The following is a 27,245-nucleotide window of genomic DNA, read 5'->3' as shown; positions in this document are numbered from 1 at the left end:
ATTGCTCACTTTTTAATATGTTCCCTATTTAGAATATTTTTTTCTCCTGGAAAATTCTCATTTGTTGTTTTCATCCCTGTAAAAATTTTTGTTAAAATGGTTTAACTTAGGCTATCTTGACTTTTAGCATTTAACATCCTTAAAACAAGTAATCAGGGCTGGAGAGATGGCTGCTCTTACAGAGTACCCAAGTTCAATTCCTAGCACTCACATAGCATCTGTAACTCCAGTCACAGAAAATCAAGAGCTACCCACTGGCCTTCATGGGCACCAGGCATGCAAATGGTACACACACATATGTGCAGGCAAAACATCCATATACATAAATTTTTTTTAAAGTACATTTTAAAACAAAACATTGAATATTGTAAGAAAACAATAGACTGAATGATGAACACTGCTTCATCATCTGAGACCTTCTGGGGGACTAGCATCTTGCAGGGGACAGGTAAGAATGGGACACCTCGTGGCGCACGCCTTTAATCCCAGCACTTGGAAGGCAGAGGCAGGCGGATTTCTGAGTTCGAGGCCAGCCTGGTCTACAGAGTGAGTTCAAGGACAGCCAGGGCTACACAGAGAAACTCTGTCTCGAAAAACAACAACAACAACAACAACAACAACAACAAAAACCAAAAAACAAACAAACAAACAAAAAGAATGGGACACCTCTTGAAAGTCTCTCATGAGGCAAGTCAGGGAAGCTGTCAGCCCTTCCTGTTGTGGTCTGGAAGGACAGACAGTAGAGATGAGTCTAAGACCGGTTGAGAAAGGTCTGGGTTGAATGTGGTGGGAGAAACAGTGGCAGGCAGAGGGATGTGCTGCAGACTCCAGAGTGCAGGAGAGCAAAGGTTGGAGAGGGAGTGACAGAGTGACTTAGGCAGATGCTGCTTCTTTGGCTACCCTTTGGACACCTGTACCTGGTACTGGCTTGTGTTTCAAGATAACATAACTGTTACTTCATCTGTATATGTATACATATTTTTTCCTTTTTTTATTTTATAGGCTTGTCAGTGGCAATTCTATTGAAGAGAAATTGTTAAAAAATGGAACTAAAGATTTGATCCGGGAAGTAGCTGCTCAGGGAAATGACTACTCGATGGCATTCTTAACTCAGGTATTTTCATTTATTAGGAATCTTCGGTGACTGTATATGATTACATAGGGAGACTCTGTTGTACTTCCTAGCTTCCCTCGCAGTGAGCAGTGAGGAATGCTACAGTGAACAGAATCATCATGTTTTTTTTTAAATGTGAATTCACTAATGAGGGATGATTATCGGGTGGGTTTTTATACTGCCCAAGGCCCAGGTGAGATTCAGGATTGTGTCTGTTCCTGGAAGTTACTGTGTTTATTATTTGTGTTTAGCGAACTATCCAGGAGCTGTTTGAAGTCTACTCACCTATGGACGATGCCGGCTTTCCTGTAAAAGCTGAGGAATTTGTGGTGCTTTCTCAGGAACCGTCTGTCAGCGAAACTATCGCACCCAAGATTGCAAGACCTTTCATAGAGGTGAGGGAAAATCTGGTCTACCATAAGACTTGTTTGACAATGAATGTTCTGTTTGAGTTGTGACTGTGTATACTTTCCCAGTATGGTTGTGTGCTTTCACTCACCTGGCTTCTGTATGCTCAGTCCTTATTCTTTCTTTATTCTCCCCTCTGTTGATCCTGAAGCCTTCCTGCCTTCCTTCCTGCTCTGTCCCAACTGTAATAAGTATCAAGTGAATGGAGGAGAAGATGCTACTAGCCATTGTCCTCTTCCCATTAGGACTTTCTGAGCCATATCTGATTTCTAGTATTGACTCAAAGAACCATACATCCCATCTGGCCCCCAAGCACTCTGCCTGTAAAATACACAGCTGACTTTGAAGACTTAGATGAGACCCCAGAATGTCTGTGTTTTGTACTTCTCATGTTCCTTGTTGGGGGTATAATATTCTGGATGCATGTAAGGGATATTACTGTTTCAGTGCAGGCACTGGAAGGTTTGGAGTTGCACACATGGGTCCTGTGCAGTGGCCATCTTTATAGGCATATAGCAGATACTATCTGGTATACCTATCAGGACTACTTATATCCCCTGTTTCCTGCTTCTGGCTTGATCAAGGCCCATTTTACCTCAGGGGCCTTACTTTGAATGTCTTCCCCATGGAAGCTGCCCCACCTCTGATTTTGCTGTTTGTCTAGGGAGACAGCTGACTTGTTGATTGCTCTTCGGCAAAAGCCATGAATGATGTTGTACAGCAATGACTTGATGCGCTACTGGCTTGTGCTTCATTCTATCAAAGCTTTACCAACAGTGGTGATGGCCAGCTACTTTCTGATTCTAAAACTGAACTATTCAGAAAGTCTCTTCTTTCTTCAGCCACTCCTTTCCAGAAGTGACTACTCTTGGTGGCATCCTTTTACAGTTGTCAATCTTGAGCTGGATATGAATAGAGTTCTGTGCGTTGGGTCTGCTCTTTGTTTCATGTGTCAGTAGTGTATCTGCCCCCATTCTAGATAATAATATTTATGAACTTGCCATACTGCTCATCAGACCTATGTATGGATGACTTTGTAGTGTCTTGTGTGAGCATGTACATATATTCCTACTGAATGTAGGTCTTGAAGTGGGGTCTCTGGCCAGCATATCCTGCATATCCAATTAGTGGAAAGAGCTAAACAGTATGCCTCAGTGGCATCTGAGTGCTGCAGCTGCTGTGGACTGCCCAGGGCTTCAGTTGGATGGTCTCTCCCTTAAGCTGTGGCCTCCCATGGTAGATTTATTTTGCATCTTGCTATTGAATAGTGAATCTGAACACCTTTTTCATGAGTTTGATGGCCATTTGACTATCTTCCCCCTTGCCCCAAAGCTGGTGATGAAACCCTAGGCTTCATGTAAGTCTACTACTGAGCCTTACCCCAGCTCCTGGATAATTTTTTGTTTTGTTTTTTGTTTTTTGTTTTTTGAGACAGGGTTTCTCTGTATAGCCCTGGCTGTCCTAGAACTCACTCTGTAGACCAGGCTGGCCTCAAACTCAGAAATCTGCCTGCCTCTGCCTCCCAAGTGCTGGGATTAAAGGCGTGCGCCACCACCGCCCAGCTGGAGACTGTATTTTATTTTGTAATATGTGTGTGCATATGGATGCACATATGAGTGTGATTGACTGCAGAGACCAGAAAAGGGAGTCTGTTTTCCTGGAGCTGCAGTTACAGGCTGTTGTGAACCACCCAAGGTGCTGGGAACTGAATTCAGGTCCTCTGAAGACCAAGTGCATCATCTCTCCAGCCCAGTGTTTTTAAATGTGGGTGGGGGGGGGGCAGAAAGAGAGAGAAAGAAAGAGAGAAAGAGTGACGTGGGTCAGAGAACAGCTTGCAAATAGTCATTTTCCTCCTACTGTGTGTCTTGGCAACAGGAACCTTTACCTGCTGAACCATCTTCCTGTCCTCTGATGAGGGTTTTTTGTTTTGTCTGTTTTGTTTTTGTTTTCTCTTTTTCTTACTGTCCTTTTGGATTCTTTGAATTTATGGGCTCAGGGTGCCTATGCCATTGGTCTTTATCTTGCTGAACAGAGATTCCTAGACTTGTCATCACCATCAGGGCTTTCTGCATCCAACTTTAAAGATCTCCAGATCACCATGGTACCTTCCTCTGTTGTTTTCTGGAAGTGATTTTTTTGTGGGTCTTGTGTAGTATGGTGATCTTTTAAGCCATAGGTTTTGCCAAATACTTTGAAAACTGATTGCATGGGTTTTTGTTGTTATTGTTGTTTTTTACCATGGCTATATTGTCTTACATGTGAGCACCTCTTTTTACAACCCCAGCCATTACTAGGTATGTACTTCTGAGTGCTTAGGAGGTGTACAGTGTCAGTTTGTTTATGTACATGCCTTATAGTCTAATGAAGTTAGCTGTCTCTATATGTTCTGGGTACCTCTGCTACAGTTTTCTGTGTACTTCCTTCTCGCCAGACTGGCTTTTTGTATTTGGATATGACAGTTTTGTTCTCCCTGTGTCAAAAGCTGTGGTTGGTGCCATATAGTCTAGGTGTGAAATGAAACCACACAGCACTTTCTTGTTCTCAGTGCCTGTAATTTTTTGGTAGCCTCATTTTTCTGTTTATTTTGGCATTTCACAATCCTTAACCCATGCCAGTGTTTTGTTCTTCCACGGGACTTCCCTGTCTAGCTTGATAGTAATTTTATAAGGTCTAGAAGTTTTAGATCTATCCACATGTCTGTCATTGGAATGCCTATCATCTAGCCTATGTGTGAGACTCTTAAAAGAAGGGAACTACCTCTGGAAGCTTGCTGCTTGTTACAGTACACACTACTTCATTTCATAAGTCCACCTTCAAGTCTCAGTGCAAACTCCTTGTAGGCCCTCAAGAGCATTGAGTGTCTGGAGGAAGATGCGCAGAGGTCCATAGAGGAAGCTGTGCCTGGATCCAGCACTGTAGCTGTATCCTCAGACTCAGATGGCTCTAGATATGATGAGGAACCATCACAGCTGGAGGAGCTGGCTGACTTTATGGAACAGGTTTGGGAATTTTTTTTTTTCTTTAGAGCTAAGATTTTTAACATTTGAAACCTTTTGTAAAATATGTTGTTTTAACTAAGCACAGTTACTTTTAAAATTAAATGTTGGTGAAAGATTTTATGAGGGATTTTATTGATCTTTATTAAGTTGCTACTAACCCAGTTCAAAAATGTATTTTTGAAATAGCTTACACCAATTGAAAAATATGCATTGAATTACTTGGAATTGTTTCATACGACCACTGAACAAGAAAAAGAGAGAAGCAGTGAGGTAAGAGAATCCAGTTTTGGTTAGCGTGACATAGTAAACACAAAAATTCTCAGTGCAGAATTTGATTTGAAGTGACTATGACTTCATGAAATGAAGAGACATGCAAATTCTAGCAGTGCAGGCCTCACTGAGACTGCGATCTTGGAAGCCCTGTGCAGGCAGCTGAGTTGCTTGCTTTTTACCTTGATGTCATTGCACTTGTTTAGAAGCAGCTTGTGTGCTGATTGAGGGTTATATGTTGAGGGGCAGAGCATGTGTAGCAGTAAGAACTGAGTCTTCCCTCTTTGGAGATAGAGCTCCACCATGTGTGTGCACAGTGGCTGAGTGAGTTGACCTCTAGGAAGAGATCAGAATCAACCTGTCTGTTCTGATCTCAGAAGTTCTTTTCCCTGTGCTTTTTTCTGGCAGGATTTGGTGATGGCATCAATGAAGGACTGGGAAACCCGCAATGCTAGAGCCCTGCAGGAAAGGGAGGCCAGGCTGCACCTGGAGCAGGAGGAGGCAGAGCTTCTCACCTACACTCGGGAGGATGCCTATAGCATGGTAAACTAGCCTCCACTTCTGAGAAGAGCACTCAGCTCCTTTCCTCACCTGACTGCTGTTCTGGAAGCATATTCCTGACAATTGACATTTTTTTGGTTTTTCAACATAGGGTTTCTCTGTGTATCCCTCCCTAGCTGTCCTGAATCCAGCTCTGTAGACCAGGCTAGGCTTGCCTCAAACTCACAGAGATCTGCTGGCCTCTTCCCAAGTGCTAGGATCAAAGGCGTGTGCCACCACTGCTGGCAATAATTGACACTTTGAGGTCTTCACTGATAAACTGACTCAACAGATTGGATGGGACTTCTGGGATTTAAATAAAACACAGTTTTAAATCCACAGTCACAATTGACTATTGATTTGTGGCATGTAACATGAAACAAAGCCTTTGTTTCTCAAACTTGCTTGTATTCCATAGGAGTATGTCTATGAAGATGCCGATGGACAAACAGAAGTCATGCCGGTATGTGACCCCTCTCCCTGAATTCCTGATCAAGGGCCAAACTTTCCCATAGCGGCTTACAGAACCTGCTTTCTCCATACAGCTCTGGACACCACCCACCCCTCCTCAGGATGACAATGATATCTACATTGACTCAGTTATGTGTCTCATGTACGAGACCACACCCATCCCAGAAGCTAAGTTGCCTCCTGTTTATGTGAGGAAGGAGCGCAAGCGGCACAAAACAGACCCCTCAGGTGTGTGTACCTCACTGCCCCCAGGAACTGCTGTGCTGATGAAAGGCTAAGTCACTGTGGCTCTTCCCTCTGCTGGAATGGGAGGAGGGACCCACCCACTGTCTCTTGAATCGTGTTCCTGGTTCTCCTGTTTTAGGGGAAGAGTTTTGATGGTTACAGTTGTTAGAACTAGAAAACCACTGAGAGAGTGGGTGCCATGGTATGCATCTGCATTCACAGACCTTGGGATGATACTGAGGCAGAAGGATCATAAGAGTTCCTGGCTAGCCTGTTTTGAAAACCCAAAATAGATAAATAGTAAACTTAAGAAACCAGTTTTGCCGTCAGCAGTTGTTTCCATAGTTCCTTAGTCTACATGCCTCTGTGTGCCTTCTTCCTTTTCTTCATCTCACTGATGGGGAAATCTCTCAGTGTCTTATATTACTGAACTCTGCTCCTGTTCAGCTGCAGGCCGGAAGAAGAAGCAGCGGCATGGCGAGGCAGTTGTCCCGCCACGATCCTTGTTTGACCGGGCAACACCTGGCATGTTGAAAATCCGGCGTGAAGGCAAAGAGCAGAAGAAGAATCTCCTGCTGAAGCAGCAGACACCCTTTGCCAAGCCTCTGCCTACCTATGTCAAGTCCTCAGGGGAACCTGCCCAGGACAGCCCCGACTGGCTCATTGGCGAGGACTGGGCCTTGCTACAGGTGAGTGGCTGTGTTATCTTTGAGTTGAGCATTCCCACGATTTGTTTGCTCCCCAACACTGGCAATTTATAGTACTGTATGGGATGTTTTTGACACATGGGAAGACATAACCAATGCATTTGAAGTGTGTTGACCTGTGTGCTATGAAACCTCAACCTCCAGGCTGTAAAGCAGTTGCTTGAGCTGCCCTTGAACCTCACGATTGTGTCACCTGCCCACACTCCCAACTGGGACCTTGTCAGTGATGTTGTCAACTCCTGTAGTCGAATCTACCGTTCTTCCAAGCAGTGCCGGAATCGTTATGAGAATGTCATCATTCCTAGAGAGGAGGGGAAGGTGAGCTTGGACTCCTTGGTCTTTCTGGGAAGGTCTGGCCTCTGCATTGACTAGGTCTTGCTGGCCATTGCTGGGCAGTATAGCATCCTGGTAGACTGTGATGAAGTTAGCCTTCTCAACCAGTGAGGCCCACGTGTACATAGTACCTGGCATACAGTGTGAACATTTGTGGAGCGTCAGCCACCTTGCCCTTGAGATAGGGTTGGTGTTAGCAGCATATGAACCAGATGCCAGCATCTGTGCTGTTACTGCAGTATGAAAAACTATGCCATCAGTCCTTCATCATAGCTAGTTTTTGTTACTAAGCTTTGGATGAGTGAGGGAAGAACTCTTCTTTTTATTTGGTAACCAGTTCATTTAAAGAAGAGTCTGCTTATACTTTGTGTGCTGCAAGCACAGTCTCTTTCTGGGGTAGCTCTGAGCATTGCAAGTATTTACTGACTGATAATATGACAAACCATTGTGTCTTTCATTTTAAGAAACCTGCTATGGTTTGCATCCTGGACGAAAATGAGTCGGTGCTGCTGCTCAGGGACACGCAGGCCTCTAGTCGGCTTTCCTCCCTCCTGCTCTGACTTTGTCTGTTTGTTTCTCCATTTGGCTTTCATTTGTTTACATATCGCCCTCTTTTTTTTTTTTTTTTTTTCCACTTAGCCCTAGTTTTTCTGCACATGTCACACCAGCTTTTGCAAATGTTCAGCCCTGTTGCCAAGGCAGGTGTGCAGAGAACGCTGTCTTTCTGACCACCTCAGTATGCCCATTAGCTTAGGAGCAACAGCGATGTTGGCAAGACAGGCATCTAGTCCTTGTTTGGTACAATTTGTGAAAACGACCTTGGTGTTAAAAGCCATGTGTGCCCTCAGGACGAGGATGCCACACTCACCTCACTTCTGTGACCACTCTTTGAACCATTTCTTGTCATTTCTAAAACACTTGTCTCAGAACAAAACATTTGTTTGCTTTTTTTAATAGAAAAGCAAGCCTTCCTCATGATACCATTCTGTGATTCCTCTACCGTAAAACTTCCTGAAATCTCACATTCACTCTTTTATGTTCTGGAAGCATTTATAATAATAGCAGCCATTACCTTAATATTGAAAAAAATAAAGCTAAAATATTTTCTTCTCTTATAGCTGATTTGTGAAGCTAATCCAAAGAAAAAGGCACAAAATATTTATAAGGTACGAGGAGGTGTTGTGACTGAGATGGAAAGCTTTCTGTGAGTGCCTGTGCAGAGGAGCACAGTGAGACTCAGGCTGAGCCTGGACTGTAGGTCAGAAATACAGCACTTAGGGTTTTCTCAAGTGCCTTTTATTCCTATACAATAGAGGTTTTGCTTCTTCACCTGAAGAAACCACACAGTGATTCACTGAGATCCTCAGGGACATTGAGGAGCCTCCCTCTTGTTCACACCCTGTTGAGGCTTGTAACATGGTGACTAGATGCCAGTATATGTGTATATATAGCTAGAACCAATCAGGGCTTTGTTGCTGAACACATGTCCTTCCTGCCTTTGGCCTTATCTTGCCTTCGCTCTGGTGGTGGGTGTGACTCATTGGCTCTTACTTTCCCCTCTCCCTGCTTCCCTTTGTTTAATGTTGTTGTTGTTGTTGTTGTTTAAATTGGAGAATGCTTATATAGGGGACAGTGTTCACAAAGCTGATCCATTTAACCGTGCACATTCGTTTTTTTAGTTCTGACTTTTCCTTGGCATTCTCTCTGAACATAAGGCATACCTGCAGCAACAGATGTGTACATGTATTTATTTACCTAAGTATATCACAATTATTCTAGGTATAACTGACTTCAATAATGGAGTTAGTCAGGGTTCAGAGATACCAACAGGCAGAGAGAGTCCTGGGCCAGGTGGGGTTGTGAGCTCTGGTCTCTGACCTTGCACAGACTTATCTCTGAACTTTGTATCTGAGGGGAAGTGTTTGGGTGATGGGTAGCAAGTGGACAACTGTTGAATGCCCTTTTGTTTATCTGCATTATAAGCAGGAAAGATCATGAGGTACAAATGACATCACAGCCTTCAAGGAGTGTAGTCTTAGACATCCCTGTTGCCCTACTGTTTACTGTGGGTAGACGGTATCTGTGTTAGATTACCACTGCCCTTTAGTGTCTGTGGGTATTAGACTCCACAGTTGAAGACTTGTAGTTAGCCCTACTCTTGTCACCTGCCCTGTGTTAACTCCAGGGTGTGACCCTGAATATTTTGTGCAACATTTCTCTCCTCAGTGAAGGGGGAGGCTCAATTGAGCCAAGGTTCCTAAGGATTGAGAAAGATTGCCAGGTACAAGCAAATGGTGATCGCTCACTGTTGCTACTGTTGTTTTAGGTTATCCCAGAAAGGAAGGAAGGGAATGGGACTTGGGTGTAGCCCTTGGAGCTTAGACACAGGCTTCTGATTCAGCAAATGCTGTTTCCAGAGTAGTTGTGTGTCAGGCTGATGGTCTAAACTTGATGAGCTCCTCTCAATTTTGTTTCAGAGTAAGAACAACCGTCCACTCCGCACAAGCCAGATTTATGCTCAGGATGAGAACGCCACTCACACCCAGTTGTACACAAGCCACTTTGAGCTGATGAAAATGACAGCTGGCAAGAGAAGCCCCCCAATCAAGCCTCTGTATGTTCCCTGGGCTCTCACTGTGTTACTGAGATTGTGTCAGCTTAGAGTCTGCTGACTGAACTGAGACTTGCTCCTGATTGGCTGCCCTTGTTCCGTAACTGTTCTCTTGTTTCTCTGTTGTAGGCTTGGCATGAATCCCTTTCAGAAGAACCCCAAACATGCCTCTGTGCTGGCAGAAAGGTACACATTTTTTGCTTTTGAAATGAGTTTGTGTAATTACTTTAAGTTCAGTAGAATACTGAACATTGAGAGTCATGTTCTGCATTTATAAGGAGTCATCATCCCCTCTAGCTTTGTTAGCAGGGCCTTTGTTCTCAGGTATAGCTAATGTGTTCCAATGCTAAGAGAGTGATTGCAAGAACGTTTCTTACCAGGTTTCTCTGCCTTGTGGCTATAACTTTTGTTGGTTGTACTATAAAAGGATATTAAGATGAATGTACTTAGTTATTCAATAAAGGAAAAAGTTGGTGGGTGGATGGTGAAATGGGAAGTTGAAGCTCTCTTTAGAGCTGAGCTGTAGGCTGGATACGAGGAGTGCTTTTATATGTTCTCTGGGATGACTAGGAAGGAGATCTGCTTGGGTGAAACAGCCACCTCTTTGTCTTCAACACTACGTGTGTGCACACTGGTCATTTCTTGTCCAGCACCTGCTTTCCTATTAAATCCTGTGTGTCTCCTCGTCGTATAGGTGTGGGAGTGATCATCGCCAAAGAGTCAACTCATGGCACATTTGCTGAGAGCCCAGTAGCAGTACTGGGCTTCCCTTTAGGAGCGCCCTGTGTAACCTAGGCTGTTGACCTCTCAGTGTTCCATCTCCCAGTGCTGGGCCACCATGTGGAAACTTGAAGCCCAGGCCTGCTGTATTTCTTTCCGATAGAGATTACCTTCAGAGATGCCCTATATAACTCATTAGCTGTCTGCACCTCTGTAGCAGTGCTTATTGGTTGGGCGAAACAATGAATTAACAACAGCTGTTGTTTTGTTACTAGGTCAAGGGCTAGTAGAGCACACAGTATTTAATGAAGGATGCTGGTATGCCTTCCAGAGGTGTATGCAGCATAAAAGAGGAAAGAGGATCTTCATAGATAGCTGTGTTCTGTGTATAATATAGGACATAAAGGGATGCTTAGTGTTTGGGAAGCATATGTTTCAGGTGCTAAGGTTGTTTAGTCACCTCCTAGGAAGGTGGGTTGTCAGCTGGGCCTGGAGAGGAAGCTAAAGACAAGAGAGACTCAGAGTCACCAGAGCAGTGTAGGCAAAATACAGAGTGTGCTGCAAGGACAGTGAGACTTTCATGGGCTGAGCAGGGCACTCATATAACTAGATGTGAGCATCAGTGAGGTCACCTTGGCCCATTATGTAACTTAACTGGGTGATAACCTTACAGCATCTGCTCTGGGGTATTGGTAGGAGGGTTGTCTATTTAGTGGGAATAGGAGGTGGGTTGGTATTTGTCCAGTGTTTTGGGATAACTTTGGACAGGCTCTAGGCTCTTCGGTGGACTGTGGAGGACATACAGAGGTGTGTCTGGGCAGACCCACAGAGTTACTGCCTGATAGTAGATTCCTGAGACTGCAGAAAGTACTGGATCTCATGTGTGCTGGGGGAGGTGGAGTTATATGTTTTCTTTTTGAGACAAGGCTTTAGTACAAGCTGGCCTTGAACTTGTGGTAATCCTCCTGTCTCAGCCTCAAGAGTGATGGGAATTCTGTATAGGCAGGTGTAAGCCACCATGTGCTGTAAACTGTTTTTTCTTAAGTAAAAACCTTTCACTATGACTTCTTTTGGCATATATACATTCCCATCATTCTCTTTTTGTACATTATTAAGTCAAGTCGGGTTTTGTTTGTTTGGGGGAGGGGTTTTGGGTTTGGGTTTGTGTCTTTTGGTTGATTGGTGGTTTTTGTTTTGTTTTATTTATTTATTTTTAGAGACCAGATTTACCTGTGTGTAGCCCTGGCCATCCTCGGTAGGTTGGCCACAAACTTAGAGATCTGCTTGCTTCTGCCTCCTAAGTGCTGGGATTAAAGGAGTATGCTGCCACTGTCCAACTGTTTTGTAACACAAGCCTGAAATATAGTCAGTCTGATAGCTGAGACTATGACAGTTACTATAATAATTGAGTAGTGTATACAGTATACACCTTGGACCAAAACACAGCTCATACCCTGGGCTAGAATGAATGTGACAAAAGCACGTTTTCAAAGTATTGAGGGCAATATATAATTTAAAACTAATGAATTATAGGGCTGGTGATTGGCTCAGCAGATAAAGAGTTTACTTCTTAGCACCCATGTCGTGTGGTTCACACCTACCTGTTAGCAGCTCCAGGAAATTAGTGCCATCTTCTGGCCTCCATAGACACCTGTGCATAAACTCAAACACATATACATAGTTTACAAAATTAAGACTAGGGGCTGGAGAGATGGCTCAGCAGTTAAGAGCATCGACTGTTTTTCCAGAAGTCCTGAGTTCAATTCCCCAGCTCACAGCCATCTGTAATGGAATATGATAACCTCTTCTAGTGTGTCTGAAGACAGCTACAGTATACTCATGTAAATAAAATTAAAAAAATTAAGACTATTTAAAAAAACAAAAAAACCTAATGAATTGTTTCTGAAATTTTTCAAGCAGTATTTTTCAACACAGCTGATATATGTAACTGAAGCTGTAGATAAAAGAGCTTTTTAACTTTGGCTTTTTACTTTTAAGTGGAATCAACTATGACAAGCCACTGCCTCCCATTCAAGTTGCATCTCTCCGTGCAGAGCGAATTGCAAAAGAGAAAAAGGTATGGTGCTCTGAAACCTGGGTCCTCTCAGAAACATGCTGTCACCCTAGGCTGGGTCCAGTTCCTTTAGCAGCCTCTTTTCTCACCTGGTCCTTTTAGGCTTTGGCTGATCAGCAGAAGGCACAGCAGCCACCAGTGACACAGCCGCCTCCTCAGCAGCAGCAGCAGCAGCAGCAACAACAACAACAGCAGCAGCAACAACAACAGCAGCAGCAGCAGCAACAACAGCAGCAGCAGCAGCAACAGCCGCCGCCACCTCCACAGCAGCCACCACCACCAGTGCCCCAGCCACAGGCAGCAAGCAGTCAGACACCAGCAGGGCAGCCTGCTGTCCAGCCCCAGCCCCAGGTCCAGGCCCAGCCACAGCCTGTGCAGCCGCAATCAAAGGGGCAGCCCACAATGACAACTGTGGGCAGTGCAGCCGTGCTGGTGAGAGCCTCTAAACCTACAGTCTGTGCACCTTCCTCTGTGAGAACTCAGGGTGCATTCTAGGGGACGCCTGCATTTTCAGCTGACTGAGCCATCCTTGATGGCTTGGGAGGGTGAAGCCACTCTTTGGTACGAGGATAAGGACTAAGGAGAACCTGGGTCCTACAGTTGGGTGTAGTTGCACATGCTTTTAATCCATGCTTGAGGGAGATTAAAACAAGAGGATCGTGAGTGTGAGTGCAGCCCAAGGTGTAAAACTAGACCACAACTCATGCAAAAAAAGAAGTTGTGTTCTGTAAAATAAGACAGATGAGCTCGTTCCCACTCCCTACAGTGCCTTCTGGGTCACTGTGCATTCACAGTCACCACCTGGGGATATCACTAATGCTCACCCACATTCTCAAGCTATAAGTGCACAAATAGACAAAGGAAATTCAGAGTGTGGCCAACCCAGGTGTTGGCATAAATGCTTACATTCATTTTCTGTGGTGTTCATCACATAGTCACCGAAGCCATTTGAAGAGAACAGGCCCTGTGCTAACCGGGATGACACTTAGTGCTGTCAGCCAGGCATGAAAGTATTTGTGTGGTGTGTACAAGTACACAGGAATGCTGTTACATACAGAGGCCAAAGGTTTGGGTGGTGCTTTCAGGAGCCATCCACTCTTGTTTTTGGGATGGGCCTTCAAGATTTGGCTAAGGAGACTGGCCAGTGGACCCCAGGGATCCTCTTGTCTACACTTCACCAGTACAGTGATTACAAGCACACACACGACTACTTGGAGGTTTTTACATTGGTGAGGAGTTAAACTCAAATTCTCATACTTGCAAAGCAAGCACTTTACCAACTGAGACATTCCTCAGACCTTGAATCGTTAACATTGAGATATGGTGGGTTTTTGTATGTGTTTGGGCAACATTCTTTCTTCACTCAGATGATGCATTTACTAAACACTATATGGTATGGGGACTTTCAGAGTAAGGTTGATGGGCAATATCTCCTGTCCATTGAAGTTTGTCTTCCTATGTAGACTAGAGTAATGATCGCAGGAAGAATTTGGACAGTGATTGGTTGGTAGGAAGATAGTGATGAAGTGGCATTTGAAAGTTGACAGGAAGGCACTGGTGAGAAGGATGAAAGCAGCTGATACAGAGGCTTGCATGTGGCCAGTAGAGGGACGGACTCAGGGCTGAAGATAATGCATGTGGTGAGGGGCTCATGGGAAGGGGAGCCAAGCTGGAGACAGCCCTGGTGGTGAGCAGACTGAAGGCAGCCAAAGGAATATGCTCTGGGATTTGCATTGGCTAATGATAATTGATTTTGCAGAGTTTATGTAGTAGAAGGCCTGGCTTGAAGTTAACCTGAGTTTCTGTTTTCAATAGGCAGGAACCATTAAAACCTCAGTCACTGGAACGAGCATCCCAACAGGTGAGGAGGGTGCAGAGGGCTTGAAAAGAGCTCAGTCTTTCTCCTCTGGCCTCACCCATGTCTTCCTCTTTAGGCACTGTAAGTGGAAATGTGATTGTGAACACAATAGCTGGTGTCCCTGCTGCTACTTTCCAGTCCATTAACAAGCGTCTGGCATCACCTGTGGCTCCTGGAGCTTTGACTGTGAGTTGTTCCTGTGCTCAGAGAGCATACCATGACTTGTACTCTGAAAAGACTATTTGCTTCTTGAATGTTCTTGAATAGATGAGAAAAGTAACTGGTCTAGTTTGGATTTCATAACTAAGCAGCTGGTCCGTTTGGGAATCATCGGGTATTGGGAAACTGTTGTCTTTTGTATTATTAGGGAGGGATGAATGTTCCCATAGGACAAGTTTTCAGAGAGGAGAGAGGTGGCATATGAAGAAATGGCAGCCAGTCTCCTTGGCCCAGGTGCCCTTACCTGTGTCTCACTCTATCAGTGGGAAGCAGAGGTAACATGGGTGCCCTGGTAGAGCATTGTGCTGGAGTGGGGCTCAGAGCCATATGAGGAGAGCAAGCAACCTGATTCCCCAGGGTAAAGGCAACTGGGCAGGAGCAAGAACCATCACAAACATCAAGGTATAGGTTGGCTGTGGGAAGATGATCCCCCTAGGTGAAGAGGAAATGCCCTCTGGCACAGCACAGGGCATGTGGTCACAAAGTTTTCCTAGTGTCAGCCACCTGCTTTTCTTTTCATAGCTTATAGTCAAAATAAAACACATTGCAATACACTTGATTCTCTGATACCAAGCCTGGAAAGCAGCCTGTCTCTTACATAAGAAGTGATATCTCAAAGATCTAATGCTCTTACATCAGCATGCTGTGCCCCTCTGTGGTTTAGAGAATACCTTTGTTAGAAAGATGTAATTTCTCTGATATACTACAGAAGTAGACCCCAAAATGGATGGAGTTCAGGAGGGTACAGAACTATGTAGACAGACATGCTGGCATGTAACCAATGGGTTTGCTGAGCATACCAAGGGAAGCCAGAAAGGAAAAGACTGTCCACCAGATGACACCACAACAGTTGGGGAGCTGTACACTAAAAATGAATCTTGGCAAATAATTCACACTTTTTTGAGGGTTTTCTTTTGTTTGTTTGTTTGTTTGTTTGGTTTGGTTTTTTTGTTTTTCGATAGGGCTTCTCTGTGTAGCCCTGGCTGTCCTGGAACTCACTCTGTAGACCAGGCTGGCCTCGAACTCAGAAATCCACCTGCCTCTGCCTCCCAAGTGCTGGGATTAAAGGCATGCGCCACCACTGCCCAGCCTCTTTTTTGGTTTTTTATACCTCTGCCTCCCCACCTGCTGGGATTAAAGGTGTACACCACCATTCCCAGCTGAATTCATTTTGCATGTAACAAGCCATTGAAACCATTGAAAGCCATTCCTATGTTGCCTTTCTAGACGTCTGGAGGTTCTGCTCCTGCTCAGGTGGTCCACACTCAGCAACGAGCAGTTGGCTCCCCAGCCACTGCCACCACTGACCTGGTGTCCATGACAACAACTCAAGGTGTTCGAGCAGTCACTTCTGTGACAGCCTCAGCTGTGGTCACTACCAACCTGACTCCAGTGCAGACCCCAACCCGCTCTTTAGTAACCCAGGTGTCTCAAGGTAAAGGGGCTTGGTGTTTCCCTGAGCCAATATTCACTATCAGAGCTTCAGTTTGCAATTATTCTCCAAAAGAGCTGAGGATGCAAAGGTCTAACAAGCCAACTTCTTTACAGCCACAGGGGTTCAGCTACCTGGAAAAACCATCACCCCTGCTGCCCATTTCCAGCTTCTTAGGCAGCAGCAGCAGCAACAACAACAGCAGCAACAGCAGCAGCAACAGCAGCAACAACAGCAGCAGCAGACTTCCCAGGTGCAAGTTCCACAGCTCCAGAGCCAGGCCCAGTCTCCTGCACAGATCAAAGCTGTGGGCAAACTAGCACCGGTAAATATATCCTTTACTGTAAAGTCACAGGCATACCTAGCCTTTCTTCAACTCGGAACCTATTTTGCAGAAACCTAGCATTGCCTTTAGGTAGAGAGCCTGCTTTCTTGTATTTAAACAGCTTTCCATCCAGTAAGGTTTCTAAGAAGCACTGGGAGACCTTAGTTTCCTACTAGAAGTGCATTTTGAATCCTCTGCAGTGAATTGCCATAGCTCATTTCCCAGAGGACTAAAATGTGAACCATTCTTGGAGGATAGTACAAAGGCACTCCTCAGTGCTCCTCTTCAGGAGCAGCTAGTTCACAGTATACCTCTCTTTGTTGCTTGTTTGAACACTGATGTTCCTAGTTCTGCCAGTCTGCTATCTTGCTGACTTTTGTACTAATGCGTTTCCTGAAGAAGGTAATGCTATATCCTTGCCACAAATGTAGAATTAGGAGTATGCAGCATCAAAAGAAACCAGAAAAATACATACGGCGTGAACAACAACTTTTCTGGTGATTCCTGCTGACTACTGGTCCCAATCTTTTGAGCTGCTGGCCAGAGGCTTGACACACTAGAGCTGAGGTGTAGCCACCTCTGTAAAGCTTGAGAAGGATCCAGAGATGTATCAGTTGTCCTGTGTTTCTTTTTTGACTATGTCTGTCCTCAGTTCTACTGGGACCTCTTTAGTGTGTTTATGACTACTTTAACCTTGTTCCTTTTGAGAAGTGGTGATCAGGTACCTTGGTTGGAAGCTACCCAGCTATGTGTGGCTACTACACACATGACTTAAATCATTTGAAATGCCACAAATTATCACATTGAGCTCCTCATTTAGCAGTTATGTTTCAGAGCTCCCCACAGCCCCCCAAGGCTGTGGCTGCTGAATTAGACAGCCCTGTCTAGCCCTTTTCTTCCAGTAAACCATAGTAATTGTTCTCAGGTCTTTAAGACCAGCAGGGGCAGACTGTATGACAGCCATAACTGTCACTGAGACTATTCCAGTTAGCATTTCCCACCCAGAGCAACCAGGAGTCCTGCTCATTCTCTTATTCCTTTAGTCTTCACCCACATTCTCCTAATTCAGTTTCAAATTGATTTTCATGTCTTATATATCCAGAGACAGCTGTTAGGAACAACTCATACATTGGGAGGTGAGAGGGTGATTTTTTAAAAATGTTTTTTGATAATGTTCTTGATAGCTTTGTTTTTGAGTCTGGTTGTATCATGTAGCTGTTGTTGGTCTTATTCCTCTGTTTCAATTGTGCTAGAATTGCAATCTTGAGCCACCATGCCCAGCTCATTATCTTGTTATCTTGATGTTTGCACTTTTTTGAAAGGCATAGGGTTTATTGTCAAGTTACTACTATTGATGGAGTTTAGTTACAAAGTCATTAACTGTTTATTTAGAGTGGCTGTGAGAAGAAAGAACCTGGAAAGCTTGCTCTGAACTTAGTGATCTGTCAGAGTTGCTATTCCTGATTTCTTGAGTGAAGTATACTGCTTTTCATTCAGTGCCCACTTGGGAGTGCAGGTGGTTTTTCTGCATATCAGCTAATGTACCTGATGCCTCAGTAGAGGTGGAGGGTGGCTTATGGTTAGCTCATGTGGAGGGCATGTCTTATTTGGGTTTCAGGAACACATCATCAAGATGCAGAAGCAGAAGATGCAGCTGCCACCGCAGCCACCCCCACCACAGGCCCAGCCTGGTCCCCCACAGCAACCAGCACAAGTGCAAGTGCAGACTCCACAGCCCCCACAGCAACAGCAGAGTCCTCAGCTCACCACAGTCACAGCCCCACGGCCTGGGGCTTTGCTCACAGGCACCACGGTGGCCAACCTCCAGGTGGCCCGGCTTGTAAGTTCTAGTTCATATATGTGTTGTCCAAAGTACCATCTCTGCATTTCCCTAAAGCTTTTTTGCTTTTGTTATTTAGGTTGGTGGGGAGACATGTATCTAGGTTGGAAACTCTGTAGAGTCAGTTTTCTTCCATCTTTACAAGAGTTATAGAGACTAAACTCAAAAGTGCTAGGATTGCAGCATGCACCTTTACCTGCTGAACATTTGATCCTTAGAGGGGATGAGATAATTAGATTTGTGGCAGGTTGTGCCAGAGCTTCTTACAGAACCAGCGAATGTCACCAGACCTGTAGGGACTGAGTGGTTGGGAATAGCAGGAGGTGAACAGCGAGGGGAGGCATAGCACACTAGCTGTCCTGTTCTTTGCCAGGGAAGGGTAAGGGCAATACCAGTAAGGCTAGTATACAGGACCACAGTGTGTGTATGTTACAGGCACACAGGTTCCATGGCCAGCTCACTAGTGATCACTTGGCATCAGGGGGAGAGAGCCTTTGAAGGTCTAAAGGAAGGAACGTAGCAAGATAGTGGTGTCCGGGGAGATGCACCTGCTGTGGTCAGTGTGCATGAATTTTTCTGTGTCACAGAAGCCAATAGTGGGCACTCCTTGGTGGGCTTGCCCAATCAGTGCCGCCGTGGGAGCTCTGCAGCAGTCTTTGGGTGTTTTGTATTGAGCTAACTTTTACAAATTAAGAAACTGAAGGACACGGGCTAATCACCTGCTCGGGTCCTGTACTTGGCAAGTGTAGCTTGAGATAGGGCCTTGGTCCCAGGTACCCCTTAGGCTCTACCCTGTAAGTCTTTGTGAGAGGCCCCTCCACCAAAGAGGAAGTCTGAGGATGACTTATTTCAAAAACAAGACTGTTGTGCTTGTGTTTACAAAACTGCAAATCAAGGGAGTGGTAACAGCTAGTAGGCAGAAGCTTAGTTAGCTGTTGCAGAGAGGATTGTAGTGATTAGGCCACACTCACATGCTCCTTAATACAACAGTGCTCTTATCTCCTACAAAAATAGTGGGGCTGTAACTAGAGACATTCAGAAGGTGGGTTAGCAACTGGATTAGTTCCTTTATTTTCCTCCTTGATGTTATATCATGGTGGGGAGTTGTAGCAGTGTGAGAAAGAGGAGACAGGTAACATCACCTCTGCAGTTGGGGAGCAGAGACAAATGCTGACATCATCTCATCAGGTTCAGTCTGGGCTCCCAGTCTACATCTTCCCCACGGTCCATCTTCCCATCTCTGCTCTGCAGCCTCCATACAGTCTTTCCCAGAGGGTCCTCTCCTGGGCAGTTCTAAATCCAGTCAGATTGACAATGAAGGTTAACCCTTCATCAAGGACTTTAAAAGTGACTGCTGTAAAGGGAAGAGGCTACAAAGTACAAGTGACTCACTCGACTGCAGCATTTTTGCACAGATGGAAGAGATGCCTAGAAAGCTGAATGTCATTTTCAGTTTCCTGTGTGTGGGCACTTTAAGACTGTGGGTAGCTTTTATTTTCTTAGGCTTCTCTTTGTTGATGTGTTTGTTTGGATAATCTCTATATATACAAAATCTGACTCATTTCCATTGTCCTTTTGTAGAATGTAATTTAAGGAGAGAAGTGCTTGGTAGCAGTGTGGAAAAGTTGTAGGATCAGGTAGCCTTGGGTGGTTGTGGTAGTAATCTTGGAGAGATTTACTCTCTGATGGAGAGTAAATGGCATGACTGGTGAGAGATGTGTTTGGAATCTTACGGACATCAGAATATGGCAGCAGGGCTGACAACCCAAAGGTCTTGTACAGATTCTGTCCCTGTGTATCTGTTACTGGCAAGCAGAGGTCCCTAGCTGGCTTTGTGATTTTAGATTTTCTACCTAGTCCATCTTTGTAAATTTTCTTGACCTCTGGTCAAAAAAAAGTTTTTAAAAAAGTAGGAAAGAAAAGACATACAATGTCTGAATTTCTCTGGATTCTCCTGTTATTTCCACTGTTTAGACCCGAGTCCCTACTTCTCAGCTGCAGGCACAAGGGCAGATGCAAACTCAGACGCCCCAGCCTGCTCAGGTGGCCTTGGCAAAGCCTCCAGTGGTATCTGTCCCAGCGGCTGTGGTCTCCTCGCCAGGGGTAACGACCCTGCCTATGAACGTTGCAGGGATCAGCGTGGCAATTGGACAGCCACAAAAAACAGCAGGTACCTTCCTGCAGCCTCCTCTTGCTGCATGCCTTTCTCAGGTGGCTCTGTGGTACACAGGGAGGTTTGTCTGGTGGAGATGGTCACTGCCTTGCTCTGTCCTAACACTAGCTTTACACATGTCCTAGGGCCGAGTGTAAATTCTCTTGGTTTCCAAGTCCCAAGTTTTGGCCCTTGGTTTTAACCATTAACATTCTGACATTTTCCACATTTCATCATTCATGAAATAGGAACACAATGTATACCTAGAGCCTGCTTAGTTTGCCTTAGGACAGTTTTAGAACTTAATCTTTTCTGAACAGAACCTGTATAAGCAGGGAGCCCTTGCCAGGACCTGCCTAACTGACTTGATGTTGTTGTAGGGCAGACTGTCGTGGCCCAACCCGTACATGTCCAACAATTGCTGAAGCTCAAGCAGCAGGCTGTCCAGCAGCAGAAGGCCATCCAGCCACAAGTTGCCCAAGGCCAGGCTGCCGTCCAGCAGAAGGTATGGGTTCCTTGTGTGAAATTTCACTTCAGTGCAGCTTTGTGCTGGGGAGGAGGGTCCAGAGTAATTGAGCTTTGTTGGGCTACAAGGTATGGGCTTCAAGGTGGAGGTGCTAATGTGGTTAGTGTCTCTTGTTTTCCTTTTGTTTTGAGATGAATGCTTATGTAACTGATGTTAGGGTGGGTGGGCTCAAGCTACACACCAGGTATGGATTTTTCCACTGGGACTGTGGGTTCAGGCAGGAGACACTGCTTCTTGTATGTAGCAACTTACTGCTATAGGCACCACCCAATGGCAGAAAGGTAGGGCATTGCCAAGATCTTGGGATGGTCCTGACCATATTGTCTAGGAGGTGCAGGCCTTTGCAGTTGCTGAGGCTCTGAGTAGGAAACCTAGTCTTCACCTGGCTGAGCCTCTCCTGTCTCTTTTCTTTAGCTGACCACCCAACAGATCACTACCCAGGGCCCACAGCAGAAGGTCGCCTATGCTGCCCAGCCAGCCCTTAAAACCCAGTTTCTGACCACACCCATCTCCCAGGCCCAGAAACTGGCTGGGACTCAGCAGGTACAGACTCAGATCCAGGTAAGCATGGTACTGTGTGCAATTCCATGCAGATGGAACTATAAATACTTGTTATTTTCAGGGTCTTACCAGGACAGACAGAGACTTCCCAGTCAGAGAGGGGTAGGGGAGAGAGGAGGGAGGAAGGGACTACTTTCCATGTGTTTACATTTCTGTCTTCTGGCTTTAGCTGTTAAATTTTTTTGTATGAGTGCTTGCACACATTTTTGAATTTCAGATGCATGAACCTTACTGCCACAGGCTTTAGGATCCCCTTTGTGCATACTTGAGGTTACAGAAAGCTGAATATAAAAGCTAGTTTGAAGATGGTTTCATATTGCTCAGGCTGGCCTTGAACATGCTGTATATATAGCCCTTGTTGACCTCAAACTCGCCATCCTCCTGCCCAGCTTCCAGAGTGCTGGGGGTTGTAGGTGCCACCACAGTCTGTATGGGAAAGTTTTACAGCTTTTGTGATTCTGAGAATTGAATTGACCTACAGCTTCAGCTTTTAAAAAGTAAATTTTGACAATAGCAAGAAACTTCTGCAACAAATGTCTGCAGGAAGTTTTGCTTTGTATAAGTGAGTTCTTGATTAGGATGGATGAAACAAACGACTTGGAAGTCTCAGTTTCTGTCCTGGCGAGGTCTCCTGGTCCACTTAGCTTGCTGACTAAAATACAGTGCTTCCTGTCCATAACCTTCATCCAGTGCCACTAAGAACTCGGGGTGCTAATGTTGCAGTTCAAATTTGAAGTCACATTTACTAAAAAAAAAAATTAAGTTAAAATATGAAACTAGAATCTTCTTGAGTTGTTGGATTGTTTATGAAGGTAACTCATAAAGGTGCTCTTCACCCTCCTAGGATCCTGGTGGGCATATTACCTGCTATTATATATTTACTTAATACAGAGATGTCTGTGCATTACTTTGAATTGTATGCTTGCCTTGTTTTGTCAAAGGTTGCAAAGCTTCCTCAAGTTGTGCAGCAACAAACACCTGTGGCCAGTATACAGCAAGTTGCATCAGCTTCTCAGCAGGTAGGCTGTACAGAAACCTGGAGTGGGGTCACAATTTATTGGAAAGTTGTAGTTTTCATCCTTCAGAAGCAGGATGCTAGTGATTAGAGAATTGCTTTTGGTTTTTATAATGCACACAAAAAGATGAGCTTTCGCCGGGCAGTGGTGGCGCACGCCTTTAATCCCAGCACTTGGGAGGCAGAGGCAGGCGGATTTCTGAGTTCGAGGCCAGCCTGGTCTACAGAGTGAGTTCCAGGACAGCCAGGACTACACAGAGAAACCCTGTCTCAAAAAAGAAAAAAAAAAAAAAAAAAAAAAAAAAAGATGAGCTTTCAGGGAAAATGGCTAGGGAATTTCCAGAGCAAGACCACTAAGCTTAAGGGCTTGGCTTGTACCTGAACCTGCTCTCAGCAGGCACCTTTAGCATTTTCCACATGGTAGAATTACAGCTTCTGGGGAGTACAGGTCTGTGTCAGCAGCATGGGATCCAGGTGGAGGCAAGGTGGCAAGTGACAACACCCCTTTGTGACCCAGAGCCATTTTTACTTGTGATGCCGCATTTGTTTTAAATGCTGACAACATTTTCACTAAGCTGTCCGTTGACTTGAAGAAACCAAATAATGTTATACTGGCCCAAATTCTTTGCCGCTTTTCTGAGACTATGGGGTGTAGGCAATAGTTTCCTGCTAGATGGGTAGGCTTGCCAGGGCTACTCTCTGGTGACATGTGCTTTCTGATCTTGGCTTAGGCTTCTCCACAGACAGTGACGCTCACACAGGCAACAGCAGCAGGGCAACCGGTACAGATGATCCCAACAGTGACTGCAACAGCCCAGGTGGTGCAGCAGAAGCTCATCCAGCAGCAGGTGGTGACTACAGCCTCAGCATCACTGCAGACCCCTGGTGGCCCAAGCCCAGCCCAGCTTCCAGCCAGCTCTGACAGCCCAAGCCAGCAACCAAAGTTGCAAATGAGAGTCCCTGCTGTGAGGCTGAAGACACCCACCAAACCTCCATGCCAGTAGGATGGAAACTGGTTGGTGCTGTCCTAAGGCTGTCCTGGCAGAACACTACACTGTTTGTGGACTCTGGGATTTGCTGCTACCTATAGGGTGGCTACACAGTTTTTGACTTTGTCCTGTGTGTATGTGACCGTGGCAGTCCATGTTTAGGCAGTGCACACAGGTTTTCTTAGTGTGCATAGCTCAGTAGGGCTACATATCCTACCATTGTTGGATACCACTGTTCAGCATACGCTTTGTAGTCTTTCAGCAAGAGAGATGACAAACCATCAGAGATCCACATCTCTTTCCAGAGCCTCCACTCTGGTCCTGGTCCTCTCTCTTACCCTTCTCAGTATGGCTTATGTTACAGGCATCCACCCATCACGCCCCAGTGAACATTAGCTTTGATTTGAATGAAGCTCTGGGGCTGATACCATCTCTGTATAGTATGTGTTTAGACACATTTTACTAGACACCTTCGTGGATCCTTTTCAGTGTTCTTGTGACAAGCTAGTGTGGGTCTCAGGTGCTATATATATATGTATATGGCAGGTGAGATAGGCTGGTGGAGTTGAAACCAACATTACTTTCGCTTACTTTTTTCCTGGTCTAGGCTTAGTCTGGAGAGCCTAGGAAGGCATCATTTGGTCCACCCCACCCATGGCAGCTCTTTTACCTATTTTCACATGTTGTGACTGAACTGTTGTGCCTGTTATGGCCATTGCAGTTGAAGGGCAAAGGGTTAGTTAGAATGAAGCTGAGTCCTATGTGTTTACTCTTCTTACTACTGCAAGGTGACACGTGGCATTCATGGACATAACAGGCTGTCTATGCCAGAGTGGAAGGTCCATGTTCCACATCAGTGCTGAAGCCTGTTTTATGGCCTGGGTCGCCTGAGGCTTGTGCTGTCTTGTCAGCACTACAGCCTGGATGACAGAAGTGGTTGTATTGTGTGCCATCATGTCTGTCCCACTGTTTTGTGTCCTGTGTGGGCAGGGATATGACATTATATCCCATCCTGATGCCACTCAGAACTCACTTTTGAGCTCTTAATGTGAAACTTAGGGAGAAAGTAGCAGGTGTTGAAAAGACAGAAGAGGTTCCTGTATGCGGTCTCATAAGCAAAACCCCATTGTTTTGTCTTAGCGTGTGCTGTGTTGCGGGAAAGAACTTTGGAGGTTCCTAGTTACCTGGTATCTGGCTCCCAGCAGCAGCAGCAGTTCCTGTTCCCTGTAGGTCTGTGGGCTTCTTAGTGAACAACACACCTTTATCCATCCTTCCCACTGTTGTAACAGCCTTCTTCAGTGTGCCCAAGCCACATGTTTGGTGGGACACAAAAGGCAACGTGAGAAGCAGAGTCTCTCATTTTTGGCAGTTGCTTTTGTTTATTTTTCAACCAGATAGCTGTTGTGTTTTTTAAAAAATGTAAGAAACAGGACTGAAATTGTAAATACTTTGTAAACACAAGCATTTGTACTTGAATAGGATTTTAAAAGGACAAGATGTCCTACTAAGTAAAGGCTAATAAATAACCTTTCTACACCCTCCTTGTTCTTTTCTTTTCTTTTTTTTTTTTTTTTTGTTTTCCGAGACAGGGTTTCTCTCTGTAGTCCTGGCTGTCCTGAAACTCACTTTGTAGACCAGGCTGACCTTGAACTCAGAAATCCTCCTGCCTCTGCCTCCCAAGTGCTGGGATTAAAGGCGTGTGCCACCACCGCCCGGCTGTTCTGTCTTTCATAGACCACTATTTGGGTTAAGGATGTGTTTAATTTATAAAATTAATAAAAGGAGCAACGTTGGCATCAAAGGCTTTCAGTCTGTGTTGCTCCAAGGTCTTCCTCTTTAGCTACCTGGCAACAGGACTGTACCAGGGAGTAGAAACGTCCTTATGAGCATAGTCAAAGTCCTCTCCCGGACACCTTCCATTATGACACCAGAAAAACGATGCTTCATTTCTGCTTAGAGCTATCAAGCAAAATCAGCCCTCATACCTCTTGGGGTTCAGCTCACACCCAGCCTCATGCAGGCAGATCCCCAGGTGGCCCTCAGTCTAGCTGGTCCCATGGTCTCCACCTCTTCTGGTGTGTCCTGCCATCACCAGATGCCTGATCCTGTACAGACCTAGATGAACTTTAATGACTCAGGTGAAGTGAAAACTTTAGTTTCTTTGGAAAGTCAGTTGTGTTGGATGGTATTTTGCTGGGGCACACATGAAGCAGAGACACCAGGGAAAACATGTTTTGCTAAGGCAAACATGGGAAAGGATGCAGGAAGGATTGGTCCGCCTTACATTGAGTTGCTGAGTTCCACTTGTCATGACTTCATAGAAGCATGCCAAAAAACTTCCGCTGGTCTTCTGGCAAATTCTTGCTGCTTCCATGGACTCGTGCCGATTGGCAGAGTGATGTCAGCTGATGCAGACTCACAGAGTTTTGATGAGACAGACTCACGTGGTGAGGCAAGACCCATGGAGAGAGGACACGTGATGTTTGGAGTATAAAGAGGACCAACGGCCAGTGACAGGCTTGCATAGCCAGCTTTCAATGCTTCTTGGTATTTTCTTGGTTTTTACTAATCTTTTTGTTGAGAGAGGCACAGCAAAGAGCTGCTTCTCCTGGCTTCTCTACTGGTCATAGCTGACTTGTGCTGATTCAGCAGAGGCCTGGCTGTGTCTGCTAGTTCGTGCTATCCCAACACTACTGAACTGGACTGCTGGTATATTTGTGAAGTGTTTGTGAGTGGATCGAGCTGCTGCTGTTGATTCCTGTGAAGTGAACCATTGATTTCCTGACATCACCGATTAGATTTGCTCCAAAGAACAATTTCTAAACCAGTCCACTTCCCCCTGAATCCTAATTACCTTTCTTTTCCACTACCTCTGGTGGGTGGTGGACTAAAAGGGAGGCTAAAGAATTTTAAGAACCACTACTAAAATTAAGGCTGAGAAAAATTTAAGCATACACTCAGGCCTGACAGGGTTGAGACACTGCCCATCCAAAACGGGTAGCTCTCAAGCACGGTGTGGTATACATAACTCTTAATCCCCAGTAGAGAAGCAAAGGAGATCAGGCTAGCCAGGGGAGTTTGGGGGGGAGGGGCAGGAAGGGGACCCATTCCACTCATCTGCCTGTACCCCACCCACTGTGTTGCCCTGACACTGTATAGACCTAGACTCATTTGGCCTGTCATTTTGCCTATCAAGTCATCCTACCCACTGCACTGTTCAGCATGGTATGGAGTCTGACCATGTGGGGTACCCTCAGACTCATTCCACCTACCCATCCATCAGTCACCTACATACCAAATGGAGTCTCCAGATAAGAACCCCCAGAGCCAGTTTACTACCCCACACACTAAGATACTGGGATCATACAGTGTCCTGATCCTAGATGATCCTAGACCCTATCTTGCCATCCCTGCACTCACCTTCACTTGAGGATACTGTGGCATCCTGTACCATCCTGTATGCCCACTTCTGCTGAGACAGGAGCCCCTGCTACCCAAGAACCACCTACAGAACCAGGTGAGGCCCTTCAAACTTCTGAAGATTGACAGTAGCAATCTTCTAAGCCTGGAAGTTTACTCCTAGGCTCAGAGGTTGAACTTACCCTTGCTGAGCTGGACCACGTCTGACACCCCATTTGCAGATCAACACAAAGTGGATCCAAGAACTGAAAACCAGATCCAAACACCCATTCCATAAAGGCAAGCCCAGAAAACCACATCAAAAGCACTACCAGGGATCTCATTCCTGATGCTTAGGTCCTATGGGGGAAAAAAAAATCTCCAAAGCCAACCATACATTATTACTACACAAAGTCTAATTTGTGTCTCAACAGATTTAGAAAAACTGAAAATGCTA

General features: G+C 45.3%; 1 protein-coding gene across 16 annotated transcripts in view; it reads left to right on the top strand.

The window, feature by feature from the left end:
- The window catches only part of Ep400 (E1A binding protein p400), a 109,486-nt gene extending 84,561 nt beyond the window's left edge, over positions 1–24,925 (top strand). For 10 of the 16 annotated variants that reach the window (XM_076922357.1, XM_076922358.1, XM_076922355.1 and 7 more), the window contains 24 exons: positions 1,003–1,114; positions 1,366–1,509; positions 4,363–4,521; positions 4,708–4,791; positions 5,200–5,334; positions 5,750–5,794; positions 5,877–6,030; positions 6,475–6,716; positions 6,879–7,052; positions 8,186–8,233; positions 9,545–9,681; positions 9,808–9,864; positions 12,397–12,475; positions 12,575–12,904; positions 14,288–14,333; positions 14,407–14,516; positions 15,777–15,984; positions 16,098–16,306; positions 17,925–18,146; positions 20,121–20,316; positions 20,679–20,803; positions 21,239–21,385; positions 22,327–22,404; positions 23,132–24,925. In XM_076922357.1, coding sequence (XP_076778472.1) covers positions 1,003–1,114; positions 1,366–1,509; positions 4,363–4,521; positions 4,708–4,791; positions 5,200–5,334; positions 5,750–5,794; positions 5,877–6,030; positions 6,475–6,716; positions 6,879–7,052; positions 8,186–8,233; positions 9,545–9,681; positions 9,808–9,864; positions 12,397–12,475; positions 12,575–12,904; positions 14,288–14,333; positions 14,407–14,516; positions 15,777–15,984; positions 16,098–16,306; positions 17,925–18,146; positions 20,121–20,316; positions 20,679–20,803; positions 21,239–21,385; positions 22,327–22,404; positions 23,132–23,404 — 3,514 coding nt within the window. In that variant the 3' untranslated portion in view covers positions 23,405–24,925. Of the gene's footprint in view, positions 1–1,002; positions 1,115–1,365; positions 1,510–4,362; positions 4,522–4,707; positions 4,792–5,199; positions 5,335–5,749; positions 5,795–5,876; positions 6,031–6,474; positions 6,717–6,878; positions 7,053–8,185; positions 8,234–9,544; positions 9,682–9,807; positions 9,865–12,396; positions 12,476–12,574; positions 12,905–14,287; positions 14,334–14,406; positions 14,517–15,776; positions 15,985–16,097; positions 16,307–17,924; positions 18,147–20,120; positions 20,317–20,678; positions 20,804–21,238; positions 21,386–22,326; positions 22,405–23,131 lie in introns of those variants that run through there. The other 6 variants (XM_076922363.1, XM_076922362.1, XM_076922352.1 and 3 more) reach the window with 4 other exon arrangements.
- Positions 24,926–27,245: the final 2,320 nt, after the last annotated feature.

The sequence above is a fragment of the Arvicanthis niloticus genome, chromosome 24 (assembly GCF_011762505.2).
Source record: "Arvicanthis niloticus isolate mArvNil1 chromosome 24, mArvNil1.pat.X, whole genome shotgun sequence".
Classification (NCBI taxonomy): Eukaryota; Metazoa; Chordata; class Mammalia; order Rodentia; family Muridae; genus Arvicanthis; species Arvicanthis niloticus.
This window is presented reverse-complemented; position numbering and strand designations above follow the sequence as displayed.